At 43.5% G+C, this 19,020-nt stretch overlaps 1 protein-coding gene across 1 annotated transcript in view; it reads right to left on the reverse strand.

Annotated features, from left to right (window-relative positions):
- FOCAD (focadhesin) overlaps positions 1-19,020 on the reverse strand; it is a 243,842-nt gene that overhangs the window by 42,447 nt on the left and 182,375 nt on the right. Inside the window, exons 26-32 of the mRNA XM_008145042.3 lie at positions 17,759-17,997; positions 13,917-14,006; positions 6,783-6,930; positions 4,410-4,529; positions 2,742-2,864; positions 2,210-2,287; positions 1,012-1,083 (exon numbers count right to left, since the gene is read on the reverse strand). Coding sequence (XP_008143264.2) covers positions 1,012-1,083; positions 2,210-2,287; positions 2,742-2,864; positions 4,410-4,529; positions 6,783-6,930; positions 13,917-14,006; positions 17,759-17,997 — 870 coding nt within the window. The remainder of the gene's footprint in view (positions 1-1,011; positions 1,084-2,209; positions 2,288-2,741; positions 2,865-4,409; positions 4,530-6,782; positions 6,931-13,916; positions 14,007-17,758; positions 17,998-19,020) is intronic.

Genomic DNA, 19,020 nt, shown 5'->3' on the forward strand with positions numbered 1-19,020 from the left:
GCTTGACTCAGGTATCCCTGAGTCAGATAGCTCTCAAAAATATTATCAAAAACTGGGAAAAGAAAATCCAAAAGGTAAAAAGAGGTGATAATTTGTTTAAAATACCTCTAAAAATGGAAGGAGATATTATTTTGTTCTCTCCTTTAAATAATTTTCTATTAATACTTGATCATTCATAAGCATTTTTAAAATAGTTTAAATTATAGATTTTTCTCCCAAGTTATAGCAACTTAAGTTTAAGTATTTTTTTTAGAATGTTCATATTCATACAGGAAAAAGACAGTTTCTTCTGTTCAGAAATTGATGTTTGCTTTTGAAACTTAAATTACTAAAAGTTTTTCAGGTGTTATAATCACCAACATTTCACAAGAAAAGTACGCTAAGTGACAAGACCAGGACACAAAGGTCTATGTGCAGTGAGGACACCGAGGAGACAAAGACATGCCTGAAAAGCAATGTTACAGGCCCTAGGGGCAGTCCTTCAGGGTGGGAGGACCACCTGTGATATCTGTTCAGCTCCTTCCGTGCTGTCTGTACCTCCAACTTTTATGCAGTAAACATAATCATTAAAAACATAAAAATATTAAGTTATAAAATAATTTCTCAGCACATAACTATGTTCATTCTTCAGCCCAGCTAACTAACGCTGACAGGGATTTACCCACATCCTTGTCTCAGTGACATGGGAGCTGGTGCCGCTCGACTTGCTACTCAGACATCTGCCTGCCCTCTGATCACCGTCCCTTTCTCTTTGCAAGGTCAGGTTTTGATTTTTATGGGAAACTAATGCCAACTTAACTCAAAATGCCAGCTTTCTTTTTTTCCAGAGGAGTTTTTTCCCCCCCAGCAAATGCAGGGCCACAAACCATTTTTCAAATGCCCTTAAACTCATCATCAGTAACAGAGATTTCCTCATTTTCTAAGTAAAACAGTTTGTATCATGAAAGAGAAAAAATACAAAAAGGGAGACATCTGTTTTCCCACTGAAGGGCTTTAACTCCCTCTTCTCACCTGTGTTAAGGCTCTAATGACTTCATTAAGTCTGGCTTGAAACTGAGAGGTCTGGATGGCTTCTGACTTCAGCTGAAAGAAAAAAAAATATTCACTCCAACATCCCCAAAAAGGTATATAATGACATTCCTAGTGGATGTGCTACCATCTTCTACACTACGCAGTCATTTATCATTATGTCCTTGTCTTTCAAAAACGGACTCCATAGTGGGGTTCTGGACAGCAGGGCCCAGGCTTTGTTATCTCTGATTTCCTAGCACCAGGTCAGCGTGGCACGCAGCAGTCACCTAATGATCCTGAACGGTATAAACAAAGGAGGTCCTTAGGATTACTTACAAACTTACGCATATATGTGTCCACTATGGAAAACATTTTATTATTTTTTAAAAAATATTTTTATATGATTTCAGAGAGGAAGGGATAGGGAGAGGGATAGAAACATCAATGATGAGAGAGAATCATTGAACGGCTGCCTCCTGCACACCCCACACCAGGGATCGAGCCCACAACCAGGGCATGTGCCCTGACGGGGAACTGAACTGTGACCTTCTGGTCAATGCTCACCCACTGAGTCATGTCGGCAGGGCTGGAAAACATTTTAAAGTGAAAAAAAAAAAGTACTTAGATACTAACTTAAACATTACAGATGTACAATGGAGTTTCTTGTAAGTGATTTCTGTAATTTCTTATGATTCATTAACTTTTCTCAGGCAGGGAACTCTGTAGCAAGTATATTAAGTTGACTAGATTTAATACCTACAAATCAAATAAAATAAGGGGGGAAAAAATCTCTTATACAAAGAATTCTCAGCAAAGAACAATTTTCTGCCCTGGTCAGTGCAGCTAAGTTAGTTGAGTGGCCTCCCATGCACCAAGAGGTCACCAATTCAATTCCCGGTTGGGGCACATGCCCGGGTTTTGAGCTCGATCCCCAGTAGGGAGGTGCAGGGGGCAGCCAACTGATGTTTCTCTCTCTCTTCCTCTCTCTCTCCCCTCTCCTTTCCTCTCTCTCTTTCTCTCAGATTAACAAACCTTTTTTTTTTTTAAAGAACAATTTTCTATACATTAAAGTCACTGCAAAGCCCAGTGTAACCATTACGATGAGCATATATTCTTCTGTCCTTAGCATACTAAGATGCTAGGTATTCTGCTCATGCTGTGGCTAGGTACACATTCAGATTTCTTTCTTTCTTTTTACCTGCATTACATCTGCTTCCGAGCCTACCAAGGCCACCATGCCATGGAGAGCTGCCAAGCAAAGCATTGTGGGAGAGCCCTGAAAACAAAGAACATGTCAAGAGGGAAATAGTCCTTGGGTTTTAATTCTAGAAAACTTATTATATCATAGAGAAATTAATGGTCAAAATGGTACTAAATGGGTAGGGTCAACATACCCTGTATCACTTAGCCAAAAATGGCCTCAGACTTGAATAGAGCTACAGGCTGAAGTTGTTAGATCATAAGTGGCTTCTTGTTTTTTATTTTTCAAAACCACAATGTTGTTTAAAATTAAAACACTGTCCAAATAACCAGTTAAAAAACAACAACTATCATAGTTGACAGGATGTATCATGTATAAGGGCTGAAAAGCACAGGTTTCTCTTTCATTTGAAATCACCCATTCTTTTATTGTTAAGCTATATGCCTGAGCAGTTATCTATAAATGGTCCAATTAAGTAGCCTTTTTCCTTTATACAAAACTAAGATCCCATGCAGGTGGCGACCTCTACCTCTGCTAGGACAGTCCTGATCCAGGCAGGGAGCAGCTTGCTGCCCAGGTCTTCGGCTTTCCCATGTCCACACGCAGACAAACCATGAACTAGGTTGCCCAACGCCAAGGCAAAACCTGAAGTCTGTTACAAACAAACAGAAACGGGTAAGCAAAGGGAAGCACGGGCTGGTCAGCAATGTTTACATAGCGCAGCACAAGCACTTCCAGGGGCTCCCTCTCCTCCAGACAAGTTCTTTAGGCATCTGAACATCAGAGAGCGGCAGATTTAAAAAATCTAGACTTTGTATGTGTGTGTGTGGTGGGTTGGGGGAGTGGGGGGGATAAAGACACATATGTAATACCTTCATCAATAAAGAGAAAAAAAGAAAAATGTAAATTACAATTTTGTCAATCAAACCTCAATAAGTCTAGACTATCTCAAATAAATAAATATAGAGAGATAAACCTCAAAAACAAACAAACAAACAAAACCCTAGACTTTGGTTTGTAACAGAAGCTGCAGTCTCATTGCAAGGGCGTCAGCGGCAGTGAGTGGTTTATTTGAGGGAAATAACACCGCACTATTGAGCAACTTGGCTCAAATGATCCACATTTCAGAAGGGGTCCGAGCGAAAAATACCCAAGTAGATCGCGCAAGCTGTCAACTCCCAAACAAGAAGAGAAAATGTCTCAGAATGAGCACTGAGTATGTAAACTTCTACATTTTGATGTTGCAAACCCTACTGAACGTGAGCAGGCAAATGATCGTAAAGTAGTAACAATATACATTTAAAAACAGTGAATTCTGAAGTAACCCACTATGGCCAATATTGAGACCTTAGAGAAACCTTAAAAAAAAATAAAATAAAAAAACACAAAACACTACCACCAGCAATGAGAAAATTCTAGAGCATGTGTAATCAGACAGAGCTTTTTTCCCCCTTCAATTTTTAAAGTTGTGGTAAAATACATATAACATAAAATTTACCACCTTAATCGTTTTTAACTATGCAATTCAGTGGTATTAAGTACACTCACAATACTGTGTAACCAATCACTACCATCCATCTCCAGAACTCTTTTTATTTTGCAAAACTGAAACTGTATACCCATTAAACAAGAACTCCCCATTCCCCCCCCCCCCGGCGACCACCCTTCTATTTTCTATCTCTATGAATGTGACGACTCTAGGTGCCTCATATAAATAGAATCATACAGTATGCGTCTTTTTGTGATTGCCTATTTCACTTAGCATGATGTCCTCAAGATTCATCCCTGTTGGAGCATAGGATTTCCTTCCTTTTTAAGGCTGAATAATATTTTAGAGGGAACATTTAATGGTATTTAACTTAATTTACAGGCATTTAATTTTTCCTATACCTATTTAGTCTATATTATTTGCCTTGTATTTGCTAAGGTTTGACTTTATCAGAGCCCTCTATGTATTCATTTTGAAAAGCCTATGTACTCTCTCCAAACAAACAAAAAAAGTCTACAGGAGGACATAAGGAATGAGAGAAAAAGACCCGTGCTTGTTGGCTATAGCTATGAGACAAGAGGATAATTAGAAGCTCCTCAGCTCTGGGCATGAAAAATATCCCATCACCCTAATCAGAGTAAGTCAACATCAGGGCTGAGCAGCAGCCTGAGACCCACACAGGGAAGGAACCAGGGCGCGCCTTCCAACCTGCTGGCTGCTCTCCACTAACAGGCGGAGCTTGTTCATAGTGTCCTCGGCCTCCGCAGCCTCAATGATGCCGGCACTGAACGCCGCTGTGCACACACAGCTGAGGGTGTAGGCCAGGACCTGGAAGAAAAGACCGCAGGACAGTGTTTCTTCACGAGGGAAAAGGAAAGAACAAGGTTTAGTTGACACAAATATTGGGACTGGATTTGAGCCCGCCTCCCACAGACGGGCACTGTGTCGCTGCCTCACCTGTATTTCCTAACAATGCTGTGAGAGGAGCCTCATTATTCCTCCTCTACAGATAAGGACGCTGAGGCTCAACTACGCAGAGCTAGCGAGCGACAGGAGCGACATTCAGAACCAAAAAGCTCCCTCACCAATTCAGGACACACCATCCATAAGCGGCAGAAGCCGATTTTCATCACAGTGGACATTACTGATTGCCACAGGTCTGATCCCAGGCCAAGCAGCAGACGGATAGAGACGCGGCTACGTTAAGATTTCCCAGTAGCGGCAATGGAGCAGAATGGACCACGACTGAGGGTTTTAGAGTCAGATAAACTGTGTAAAATAGAGATAATACCCCCTACTTCCTAGCACTGTAGGATAATTTAATAAGTAAATGAATACATGAATGAATAAATGAATACAAATAAAAACGCTAGGAGTAGAGATGGAATACTCAGGTGTATATTCCAAATTGATCATTTATTGGCTAAGCAACGCCAGGCAAGTCAAACAACCTATTTGAGCCTCAATTTTTGCAAATCATATTAATCACCCCCTCCCCGTTATCTTGCATTTTCATGATGAAACCTTCTCTTACAAAGATACTCAAGCCCAAGTGGAAATGTGCATCTCCTAACACTGGTTTATTCGGCCGGAAAAGAATAAGGTAGAAACTGGATAATAAAACACGAGAGGGGAGAAGAAACAAAACGCGTGTCCAAGGCCTCCTACATCAAAACATCAAGCAGTCAGCTGAAACCGGTTTGGCTCAGTGGATAGAGCGTCGGTCTGCGGACTGAGGGGTCCCAGGTTCGATTCCGGTCAAGGGCATGTACATTGGTTGCGGGCACATCCCTGGTGGGGTGTGTGCAGGAGGCAGCTGGTTGATGTTTCTCTCTCGTCGATGTTTCTAGCTCTCTATCCTTCTCCCTTCCTCTCTGTAAAAAATCAATAAAATAAATATTTAAAAACAAAACAAACAAAACAAAAAAACATCAAGCAGTCAGATGCCTCAATTAGGAAAACCTTGCTTTCCTTTTTTAGCCAAAGTGCTCTTGGGTGGCAAAATTTTATTTTCTCCTTTTGCTTAAAAAAATATGTCCTTTTGAATCATGCTCAGCAATGTGGGGCCCTAGCTCAATGGATAGAGCGTCAGCCTGTGGACTGAGGGGTCCCAGGTTTGATTCAGGTCAAGGGCACATGCCTGGGTAGCGGGCTTGATCTCCATAGGGGGCGTGCAGGAGGCAGCCAATCAATGATTCTCTCTCATCATGGATGTTTCTATCTCTCTCTCCCTCTCCCTTTCTCTCTAAAATCAATAAAATATATATATTTTTAAAAATGGCAATGTGGGGCATGTCTGAGAACAAAACTTCAACCCTCTGTGCTGCCCAGAAATTCACTGACTCAGTCAACCAGCCCCACGCCCGAAAGGAGGAGGCGCGCAGGGACACAGCGGCCTTTACGCCGGGGACACGGCCTGCTCCAATGGGGGGGGGGGGGGATCTGGCCAGGCCAAGAGGTCATCTCCCGCTCCTTCCGGCGAGGAGCACAGGGTCCAGCCTCACCAGCGCAGGACAGACGCCCACCCCACGGCCGTCCCTCAGGCGGTGTCACATGAACTGCATGTCTGCATGCTCTTGCGCCACAACAGAAAAAGCTCTTCATTTAAGGTGGTGAAGGGAATCCCTTCAGTGATTTTCATGCTGGCTGACATTTAAAAAAGCAAATGCCTTTTCGATCTGCAGTTTCTTAAGCTATTTCCTGGCCTTTTTCTTTTCTTTCTTTTTTTTTTAAGTTACATCGGCTTGGCCTAATTCTCACACTCTCCATCTAACCTCCCTCCAGAAACCGCAGCGCTTCTTAGAAAGCGCCTGCTGGTGATGCTGACTTGGGAGTCTGTATTCACTCCAGGCTCTTATCTCACACGCCACATTGAAGTCCAAGTTGATTTAAACAGCTGCCCAATTTGAAACCCTTCTGATCTATGAGAGGTGGCTTGCCGCTCAGATGTTCTCCTTTATCCCAGTTGAGGTTGAGGAAGAATTTAATTCCAGGGTCACCAAAATGTGAGAAGTAGAAAATCAGCAGCAACAAGAAAGCAAAAGCCGGGAAAGGGAAGGAGCCTGGAACCTCGCCTCCTACCTCCTGGAAGGTCCTGCTCTGGCTCCCACTGTCATCCAGGTACGCGGCCAGCTTCCGCAGCGACGCGGCCACGTGGACGCGCGACTCCGTCTGGCTGCTGTGGCTCATGAGGGACAGAACCAGGCCAACTCCCAGGATGCAGCCCGTGCTTGGAAGCCAAGAAGACGAGGTGTTAAAAACCACAGAAGTTCGCTCTTCACCTTTCCTGGGGGTGGACAGGGCCCCACAGGCTGGGGTGAGAGGGCTGGATTCGGATCCTGCTGCCTGCTCTGTAAGCGTGTCCCGCAAAACACCACAAGCACACACACCCCCCTCCTCGAAAGGCAACCTTTACCACAAAACAGGCGTTCGTGGCCCAGCCTAGTGCGGTGTGCACCCGGGAGAAAAACAGACAAGTAAAATCATGCAACGGTTGGACTTAAGTTCCTTGGTGAGGGGAGGAGGAGGCATAAACAGCAGTCAGGCCAGCGCGATCGCCGCACCTAGAGAAGAGCTGTGGTACCCCACCCCACCCCCCCACCCCCCCACCCCCACCCCCACGGTGCGTTCACTGTGATGAACTGCACAGGAGAGAAAAGTCTACATTTAAGGATGTGAGCCGAGGAGGTCTGACTAATGGCAGGACGGGTCAATGCCAGGCACGGTTACCAGGTCCTGCTCCGTGCTCCGTGTTTCCTAGTCAACTTCAGCAAGTGGAATTTCTTTCTTAGAGAAACTGTATTCGCCTGCGCACAATGACCTAATCCTCGCCGCCCCTCTGATCTCTCGGAGGACCGCTGGGTCAGGGGAGAAAACGGACAGATGACAGGCTTGTCAAAAGTTACCCCGAGTGACAATTCAATCGGGACCCTGGGCTTTTTGTGCCCGAGTTCTCCCGAAAGAATACACACCCGTTTAAAGAAACAAATCCTTTTCCCGGAACGCCTCACTGGTAGGATAAGATAATGCAGCTTTGAGGTCGTTTCTTACTTTGTAAAGAAAAGGTTTTGTCTTCATGGCTGCTTTTCAAATGGAGGGGATGCTGAGTGTTCCAGCCACCGCCCTGGCCGAGTCCGGCCGGCCTCCCCCCCGGGGCAGCTGCTGCGGAGCGGGCTCCGGGCACTTCCCCAACCACCCATTTCCGTGCCCGTGTCCTATGTCACTTTGCTCCTACGCGGCGTCTATCTCCTGGGCTGGCCTCAAGGACCTTCGCGTCCTTTCATGAACATGTTCGTTATGATCATTATCTCCCCCAACACCTCTGTGCGAACTGAGCGTCCCCATCGGAAAGAGACACCCACCGGCCGGGGATGCGACGGGGTCTGCTCAAGGTCACGCAGAGTGTGTCAAGTGGAGCGCAGCCAGACGGTGCTTTTGTTATTGTTGTGTTGTTTTGTTTTGTTTGTTTTTTAAATTCCCAGCCTTCTGTTCCATCCGCCAAACCCCAGCCCCTCTTGGTGGCCTGCACGAGGCCATGAAGGCAACATCGCTCAAGTGGGTGCTTCCAGGTTCCACTGCCTAGCAGCCTGGCACGAGGAGATCCCCTGTGAAGAAGCGACTGCAGGGTGACCCATCAGGAGTCCGGCAGAGATGCCGGTGCAGCTAACACGCAACCAGCATCAACCACTTCCAAGCAGCCACCTCGGCATGGAGCCCCGAACCGCCTGCTGTCGGGACAAAGCACGTTTCTGAAGGAGAGGCGGCTCCCATTACTACGGATTCAAGTCTTTCTCCTCGTTTAGAATCTAAGGGAAGTTTTTCTGGCTATCCTTTTAAAAAAAAAAAAAAATTTCTATTGATTTCAGAGAGGAAGGGAGAGGGAGAGAGAGAAACACCAGTGGTGAGAATCCCTGATCAGCTGCTTCCTGCACGCCCCACGCTGTGTATTGAGCCTGCAACCTGGGCATGTGCCCTGACTGGGGATCGAACCGTGACCTTCTGGTTCAGAGGTCAACGCTCAGCCACTAGAGCCACGCCGGCTGGGCCTGGCTATCTTCCTCTGCTGGTGCATATACAATTTGGATAGAATTACACCAAAGATATAGCTAGACAAAATGTGATTAACACTTAGGAAATTCTGACTTTTGTTCCCTCTTTGACTATGTAATTGCTACTTCTGCTTAAGATTTCAAATGTGACTTCCTCAGGGACACCTTCGCTGGCCCAGCAGGGAACCTCTTTACTATTCTCCCATCGCACCCTGTACTAATTTACTTCAGACAATTTTAATTATAAATCCTCATCAGAATGAGGATTATTTGGGGATTAATTACCATCCACCTCATTCGCCAGCATGCACGCTCCATGCCATGCGGGGGGGCGCCTTCTCTGTTTTTTCCTCACCACAATGTCTGTGCACCCAGCACCCTGCTGGGTGGGGACAGGCATCCAACTCAGACCCATCGAACACTAGGAACTGAGCAAATGCAGAGTGTCAAGGGCGTCTGAAGTGGAGGAGAGCTACCGAAAGGAAAACAACAACAAAAGGAAACCAAGACTGGGTCCCTTTGTTTAGTGGGAGGCAAAATTTATGAGTTGTAAAATTCACGGAGTATGTCATCCGAGGTTCAATCAGGAAAACTTGATCTCTATTTCCTGCCGGACTAATTTAAGAAAAAGGGGTATCAGGTTCATGTGGAAAAAGGATTCTTCCCAAAGCTCACTTGAGTACTGGGGTTCATCTTTTTCAATAAGTAGGTAGCTACCTAAGTCTTGCTTCTGGGGCTATTTTGGGTGCAGAAAAACCCTTCTCCCCTGGACTGAGGCTCCTCCTTCACCATCCCCAGGCATATGGATACAAAGGCTCAGAAAAAAGAGACCCCGCTTTTAGTTCACATTTACCCAAATATTATCATGGCATAATTAGTCTTAGGCAAGGTTCCCATTCATGACGATTCTATTCATTGCTCCGGTGGTAATTATTTAACTGTGGTGACACATGAATGTATAACCTGCCTATGTATACATGTGCCAGTGTAAATATGTTAGAGTGTGTGCACCCACTGACCTGCTAAATTGTTTCCTTCTGCTTCTTCTCACTTTTCCAGCATGCACCAGGAAGGTAGTTCTAAACCTTTATTCCTGATGTTTCCTTCTCATTTCCAAATCTCCTATATTTTAATGTGTTGGTTTTTTGTCCTCAGTCTGAAAGATTCACCAACTGCATAGTTCAGTATTTCTACACTTGACCTCATCCTAGCTTCCCTTTGGGAAGTCTGCCAGCTCTAAACCGAGAACAATGGGCAGAGGTAGCTTTCCCATCTTTCTGTTCATTGAAAACAGAAAGGAGTTCAATGTTGGTGCCTCGGACAGATGCCCTGGCCGGTGTTGCTCAGTGGTTAGAGTGTTGGCCTGCCCACCGAAGGGTCTTGGGTTCAATTCCTGGTTGGGGGCACTTACTCAATGTGTAGCTCTCACAGCGGCATCTCTCTCCCCTTCCCTCCCTCTCTTCTACTTCCTGGAATAAAATATCCTCAGGCGAGGATTAACAAACAACAAAACAACAACAACAAACCTCCCTCCCCCAAATCAGACAGATGAAATAAAAACAAGCTACATCAGGTATAAAATGGAGGTTTTGGAATTGCTAACATGAATCTTGTATGAGAATACTAACAGCCCTGGCCAGGTGCTTGGCTGTTTGGAGAGCTGTCCCAACACCAAAAGGCTGTGGGTTTGATTTCCGGTCAGGGCACATACATAGGCTGCAGGTTCGATCCTGGTCATGGCCATGGCATGTATGGGTGGCAACTGATCGATGTTTCTCTCTCACATTGATATTTATCTCTCTCTCTCTCCCTTCCTCTCTCTCTAAAAATCAATGAAAACACATTCTTGTGTGAGGGTTAAAATAAGAAAAGAATACTAACAAATGATAAAGAGAGTTTGAATTATAAAATTATATGCCTTATTATGACATTACTTATTTGAATGTCTTATCCAAGTATATTAAAATAGAACTACCAAAAAGAAATTTTGTGACTTAAAAGCTATGCAATTCTCATATGTGTGTTGCCACATCAACTGAGATATAAGGCTGTGTATTTTCTAAAATTACCCAGAGATGAATCTTCAATTCCTCAGTTTGCTGTAGGCTGTCCTGCAGATTAAGTACTAGGCCATCTAATAATTAGTCCTAATAACAGTTAACATTCGTATAGCACTTTGCCCTTTACAAAGTGCTATACAAATATCATATTTGTGAAAGCTCAATAGTAATTACCCAATGCTTAGGTGGATAGCATGACCAGGGCTGTGAGGACTGCAATGGCACAATGATTACCACTAGATGGCAGCAAAATATAAGTGATGGGACCACAAACACAGACCAGCCCAGGTGCTTGGTTCTCAGCAGGGACATGTCCATTAAATCCAGGAAGCGTGGTGAATTTGCTCTGGGTGAGTTCTATCACTTGAGGTAGCACGCTCCCGGATCCATTAACTACCTCCTGGTAAAGCTCCCACCATTTCACTGGAGGGAGGACTGCCCTAGACATCTGCAATCTCATTCGACAGAGAGATACTTTACGCCAGGAGCCAGGCATTCAGGCCTGAGACTAGTCAGACACTTTTTTTTTTTTTTTTTTAAATGGCAAGCAAGACCCGCATGTCAGAGAAAAAGAATAAACACTGTACATTAAGGGTCAAACTACTTTCTTTTTTTTTTTTCTTCTGATTTTAAAAAATATTTATTTATTTTATTTCCCCATCCCCTTTGGCAACTATCAGCTAGCTCTATATGGCAATGGGTCTGTTTCTGTTTTGTTTATTCATTGGCTTTGTTTTTTAGATTCCACATATATAAGTGAAGTCATACAGTATTTTTCTCTCTGTCTGATGTATCTCACTTGGCATAATGCTTCTAGGCCCATCCATGCTGTGGCAAATGGCAAGATTTCATTCCTTTTCGTTGTGAATGATGTTCCAGATTTCTTTCCATTGAAACGTTCTCAATGTTGTACCAGCCAAGAGAGAGGAAAATGACTTTGAAGTCAGACAACCTAGGGTTTCTCTCCGAGCTCTGCCGCTCGTTGTGTGACCTTGAACCAGGCTCCTATTTGAGACTCACTTTCTTCATCAGTAAACCAAAATGCAACTGATCCCTAATTTAGTGTCAACATTTAGGTTGTAATCAAGGCTTAATTACATGAGAAAGGGATGTGAAAATGCCTCGCACAATTTGTGGCTACTCAGTAAGTATTAATTAAATCTCAAACCAGAGAGGGAACAACATACTAAGCACTGCCACCCACAAAGCATTAGACATAACAAAATACTAAACTTCATTAACTAGAGGAATAACGGGAGTTTTGAGAGGATAAAGAGAGGGTTAACTTGTGTGCGTGAGTTAATCTTTTTAAAGAAACTTTTTAAATTTGGACTAGAAGAATCTTAGACCCAATTAAAACCTGAAGGGCCTGAGTTTTTAATTGGGGCCCTGAAGATAAGCCAGATCTTACTAAATGAACAGGAAATTTCTGATGTCCCTATTCTACCTGACTCTGCAGCTTCAGCCCCTATCTAGGCCCATCCTTCCTCTCCCAAATGCAATTGCTCAATCAAATTCAAACAAATTGTTAAGAAGGTAAGAATCAAGGAAGAAGGTTAAGAGTAAAGAAATAAGAATCTCATTAAGATAAAAAGTTCATTTTAAAGTTAAATATGCTTAGACATATTTAGTTCTTACACGTGTAAAGACCCATACTGTGGGTAATTCCGCTCTCCCCATGGTCCTCACTTTCAAACAAACTTCCTGGAAAGTAATGAATACTTGAAAGTCATTCTTGGTAGTTTCAACTGGCTGAAAGTTTGGAGCATCTTAATCATAAAATTTCCCCCCAGTTATGACGAACACCTTTAGGGGGAAGGCAGAAAGAAGAAAGGGGAGAGAGAGAGAGAGAGAGAGAGAGGGAGAGAGGGAGGGAGGAGAGGAGGGAGAGGAGGGAGAGAGAGAGAGAGAGAGAGAGAGAGAGAGAGAGAGAGAGAGAGAGAGAGAGAGAGAGAGAGATCCCAGCTTACTCCTTGGTTGTAAAAGGCAACACCACTAATACACAGCTTAGGCTCAAAACTCCCAACCTTCCATGGCTCTATACTTTCCATTAAACTGGGTGGGCATCACTGGTTCTTAATCAACCTTAGCCTGCGTCTGAAAGAAGGCCCGTCACGACCACCTGCTACGTGAACATTTGATTTTGTTTACTCATGATGAATACTTGATACGTGAAGCTACTTCTACCATTTACTCTTTTGTCACTTTGAACCAACAGGCTAGATGGTATAAATGTAATTTCAGATCCTAAGTTCCTAAAGGCCAGACATGCAAACCCTGATTTAAATGCCCATAATAGCAAAGAGTAAATGAATTCATTAAGTTGGGAGTTAGTGCCTATAATGTATTGAGTTTCTAAGTAATAACAAACCCCAGAGGATCCAAACCTGAGGTTCTAAGATATGCTTAAGTGCAAAAAGGTACATTGTAGTCCTCAACATGTCAATACTCCAGGGAGCCTAAGAAAACCACATATTGGAAACACTAAGTGTCTCACTAAATGAGCACGTTTAACGCTGGTTTTCGAGGTATTCTTTTCTGGTTATTCCTTTTCATTTTGTTATCTTTCATAATGGCAATGAGAAAATGAATTAAATTTTAAAATACTCAGTTTAATGGACAAAAATCATGAGGTCTGTGGGGCAAAAATGGATCTATAAACATTGAGGAGCTGGGGAACCCTGGTGTAACCTGTATTTGTTTCCATTTTTATTCCTCAGCCATTGGATTCCACAGGGAAATCTAAATCATGGGTCTAAGATTCTTCTAGTCCAAATTTAAAAAGTTTCTTCAAAAAGATTAACTCACGCACACAAGCCTCCAAATATATGCTTGATGGGAGATGTACGGGCCAGAGTTAAGGTGTTAGTAACTTAACGACAGCCACAGAATGACATGTGCTGCTTTGTACTGAAGCAAATTGTTGCCGAAACACTGCTTTCAGAACAAGAACGCTCTAATTACAGATCTTTGGTAATTACTAAGAATCTTTTGCGAAGGAATTCAAGATCGGGTCCTCCAAATATTTCACCATAGAACATAAAATTTATGGCAGAGAAAAAACTAATCTCTAAGCACCTGCTAGAGAGCACATGGGCTCAACATACTTGTATTCAAGATGAGGGTCAAAGCAGCAGTTTTCCAGGGCATCCAAGGACTTCATCAGCAGAAGGTTCATCTGGTGGCCAGAAATGTCACTAGGGAAAGGCCACGGGGAAAATGAGTCATTTAAAGTCACTCAACTGTCCAAAACACTTACTATGCAATATTTTGCTCTCAATATTTTACTGAAAATGCATTTACTTTAAAAAAACATAAAAGTAACAATCAATACTATTGACGATTCATATATATTTATTTTGTAGATAGATAAACTGAGTCAGAGAATTTATTCAATAATTGGGTTTCTGAACATTGCAATTATTTGCAAACCAATAAACACTGCCACTTTTGCATTTTCTCAGCTCATTAAAACTCTTTTATAATTGAAGTAGAGTTGTCATAGAATATTATATTAGTTTCAGATGAACACCATAGTGATTCTACATTTGTAAACCTTAATATGTGTTCGCTACAATAAGTCTAGTAACCATCTTCCACTATATACACTTATTACCATACTATTGACTGTATTCTCTGTCCTGTACACATCCCTATAACATTTATTTGTAGCTGGAATTTTGTAGCTCTTAACGTCCCTTTACCATTTTCATCCATCCCCCCACTCCCTCTAGTGACCATCAGTTTGTTCTCTGCTTCCGTGAGTCCTTTTCTGATTTGTTTGTTCATTTTCTTTAGATTCCACATAGAAGTGAAATCATATGGCATTTGTCTTTCTTTATTTCACTTAGAGTATAATACTCCCTAGGTCCGTGGTTGGCAAACTGCGGCTCGTGAGCCACATGTAGCTCTTTGGCCCCCTGAATGTGGCTCTTCCACAAAATACCACAGGCCTGGGCGAGTCTATTTTGAAGAAGAGGCGTTAGAAGAAGTTAAAAAAATGTGGCTCTCAAAAGAAATTTCAATCGTTGTACTGTTGATATTTGGCTCTGTTGACTAATGAGTTTGCTGACCACTGCCCTAGGTCATCATGTTGTCACAAATTTTGTCTATTCAAATTTTAAATCACTAAAATAGAAAAACCAAAGTCAGAATTCCAAACAAGGTATTTCTAAGTGCTAAAGGGGTTGTCGTCAGAATATTTAATAAACCTATGAAGCTCCTATTATCAATAATGGTTCCCAGTCTCTTTCATGCAAAGACTTACTTTTGATTTCATGTCTCGACTGTGGAGGTTATAAGTTCTATTCCTTTAGTTACACTTTTTAAAAAGGTGGTGGTGGGGGGGGGGGGGTGCGGACACCAGCTCTCTATTTTCCTCTCTGTAGTAATTGATGCGATTTTGTCACTGTCTTGGTGAGAACTATGGCTTGTACAGTAAAATAAACATAAAAGGCAGTGTTCTCAGGCAGAGCGTGGGCTTTATCACTGACACTTGATTATCAGGGTCCCACATGTCAGGTTTGGTCCTGCTGCCTCCGCCTGCCGGGGGAACGCAGCTGGGAACCCGGTGCAGAGAGCTCTTCCCACGTTCTCTCCAACCAGGACTGCAGTCGGGGGTTTTGCTTGAGGTGAAGGATTAGATTTTGCAATGAACACACACACACACACACACACACACACACACACACACACACTTAATAGCTTTAACTAAGTAAGTCCTATTATAGTTGTTCTCTGGAGTAAAATATACTTAAATATGCTAAACAAATGCTGAGTACTTATATCCTCTGGGAGCCATGATGGAAGCAAGCTTTGAAATAATATGCTTTCCTGAATAAATTCTGGGCCAGAATGTAAATTCAGGTGACTTGTCCATAAGCTTGACCAAAAAATGGACTGACTGCCACCATTCTCTTTTACAAGGTGATTTTTCATTCTCGGGACCAGCACCCTGTCCTGAGGGGCTGTTTTGGGTCACTTCTTTAATGACATCGACTCGTCAGTCAATAGCCCTCAAAACATTTGCCTTCATGACAGAGAAATGGAAACTTTCTCCGAGAATGTCATTATCTGATGACATTGTCACTATCTAGCAAAATATGTTTTAGTACCAGAGGCATATATTTCAGATTCCTCTGCTCCAAGAAATTAGGAAGGTGGGAGCCATGAGCAATTACACTGGCTGCAGTACTAAGACACCAGCCAAACGGAGGATGCTATCAAACAGGATCATTAAAGCCACATTAAAATCTGCAGCTACTCGGAGGGCACTGGGCCATGGGAAGAGCCTCCTGAGGCCCTGCCCCAGGGGTTCCTGCAGGTGCAAAGTCAAGTGCGAGCAGACAGGGCGGAAGGCAGCCTGGGCAGCAGAGTGACGCTTTAGCTGAATCACCGTGCGTTTCTCCAGGTCGTGCGATTAAATGAGCCACAGACGGAAGCCTGCCAAGCCCTGGAACCCGCAGCAGCTCATCGAAATCCAATGAGAAAGGGAGCCAGGGCCAGGGGAGGAGGAAATGAGTCGCCTGGAATGAAGCTGCCATGGCTCATTGTTAGCTGTAAAGCATGTTGCTTGAAAAGATCCTGAAGAAAGAGCAGGAACACAGATGGTGGAGAGCTGCCATTTGTTGCACAGTAGCAAAGGAGGGAAAAGTCACTTTCAAGTTTTAACTCTTTAAACCTACTTTGTGCTCTGTCACACACACACACACACAATATACGTTAACAGTCAACCACATGCAAGAGGCAGCGTTTTGTTCACGTCCAGGACCAGGCTTACATAGACTAACACGGGTGAAGAGAGCAAAATGAGTATTCTGGAAACGTTTCATTTATGATCACAAAGACTAAGCCAACTCTTCCCAATCGTCTGACAGATGTTTCCAAGAGCTGAAAATGATGATCTGAAATACGGCATTTCCCCAGATCAATGGCAATTTTCATAAAGGTTTCCTATATTGGTATTTGCACCAAACTCTGTAAATTACAAATGGAAACTTAACCACTGGTTTTAAACTGAAATCTAAGTATAGCATCATGTCATCTAGTTTCTCCACATCAACACCATTTCTTGCCTTTGGACAGACAGGAAAGTTTAACAACAGCTAACAGCTCACAGGGTGCCTGTCCCTCTCTCCCACTGCTGAAAAATGGGGCTACATTCCAAGTCGGTGACATCTAAATATTCATGCTGTACCACACTACAATAAACCTATATAGACATATATATAAAATTCTAAGATTTGCTATAAAATATAAAATGAACAACAAAACTAGATTCACATACAGGAAGATTTTCCCATTTAGTGGAATTTTCCACCTGGGTCTTTGATAGTCTATTAGCTCCATTCACGGGTAAAGCTAGCAGGCCAAAAAATGAGCAATCAAACGGAATAAACTACACAGTATAATATGCGCAGATTAAGACTCTTTAAGGATTATAAAACTGTAGCCAGGGCACAGGATAAAAGCAACATTTAACACTGGGTACATGCAGTTCTCAGGTGATTCAAGGATCCCCACACCCTCAGGCACAAGGGACACCCCAATCCTTTCCTTCCATGTTACAGTGATATCAATAAAGGATCAGCAATCATTGTTCAGCTATAAACCAGGAAAAAAGGCAGCTTTTCTTTATAGCACCGTAGATTAGACGTTTCCTCACCTCTATTACACAGGTGTATTCAGGGCTTTCGTCTAAGCGTGAAATGATGTTCCAGTAACCAATTACTTTAATAAGAGCAACCCTTAAAATACGCTAATATCTATGTGATGGAATTTAGAAAGACAAATTCACTCATCAAGCAGAACACGTGGTCGACGTGCCCATCTCAGAAAGTTCAGCAAGCACGTACTGCTCAGATCAAGCACCCGTGTGCGTGTGCGTGTGCGTGTGCATGCGCGTGAATCCTCCACCGGCACCACAAAGAGAAGTGTTCACCCACTGTACCTGAGTTTCTCCTCACACAAGCGCGAGAGAAACATCCCCAAAGCGAGGCCCATGTGGATTTGCACGGCTTGAGACTCATCAGCGCTTGGTTTCCCAGGTAACCTGGCAGTCAGCATGGTCAGGATTTCCTCCACCTTCTCTTTGCAAGAGATAATGAAAACTGGCACGAGCAGAGACAAAGCCGAGGCGGCCGCGGAGCGGGCGATGGCACTCGCTGTGTTCTCCCCGGAATAGGATTTCTAGGACATGCCAGAGAAAGAAAACAGGGGGTTGGCCTTTTGTTTAAAACATGAAGGAAACATACCTATCACAAAGGCCCTCTGCAACAATAACAGGCTTCTCTCCGACCCACGCCTGCCAAGCAAACAAGTAATTCAAGAAATCGTTGCTGTGTGTGTGTGCACAGGTCACATTTTCACTCTTCCTGACGCAACTGGCTGCTAAGCGGTCCGCTAACTGATCACATCCTTTCAAACGTGAAAAACAAATTCTAAGTGTCTCGTTTTAAAGGGTGTGAATTCCCTCACTGGAAAGCCTGAAACAATTTCAGGTTGAAAGCCCACATGTGTATATAATGAAAAACCCGAAGGGAAGCCATCCAAGCTTGGAGAACCCACCCAGCCGCGTTATAAAATGTCCAGAGAGCCAGCGTTTGCCAGGAGAGCCGGAAAGGGGTGGGGGTGGCGCCCGTTTAAGGTTAGCATGGAGGGACGAGTGTAAATTTAGCGCAGGGGTCTATTGGCAGATCTCCCAAAAATCTTTGGTGGGAACGCTTCCCAGTAGATGGATTATTTCCTACAGGGGGCTAATTCCTTTTAATTAAAAAGGAAGTTGAAATCCTAAAAGCCTCTGGTTACAAAGCAATAACCAGCTATTGAAAATGAAACGGAGAGCTCTATACGTGCCTCCCTGTATGCAATTACGGGGAAAGAAACGAGTAACAGCCCCAACACCATGACAGGGCAGCTGAATACGAACGGCTTCTTCCAGAACCTCACGCTGGAGGGCTCCACCAGACACCACGCACACTTATCGACATGTCTCCAGTGGGAGGTCCCCTGACCACTCCTCCCTATTATCTACTCCAAATTTTCACACACATCCGAAAGGCCGTGTTGTCTCTTGTCATCCAACCACATGAAAAAAGGTTTCAATTCTTTACTCATTTGCTCTCTAAGCTTTAGTACTTTGAGGATAAAAATCAAGCATGTGCTAAGATGTTCTTCTCGTTCATACAGCACTATTCTAACGATAATACTACT

Source organism: Eptesicus fuscus, chromosome 15 (assembly GCF_027574615.1).
Source record: "Eptesicus fuscus isolate TK198812 chromosome 15, DD_ASM_mEF_20220401, whole genome shotgun sequence".
In the NCBI taxonomy this organism is placed as follows: domain Eukaryota; kingdom Metazoa; phylum Chordata; class Mammalia; order Chiroptera; family Vespertilionidae; genus Eptesicus; species Eptesicus fuscus.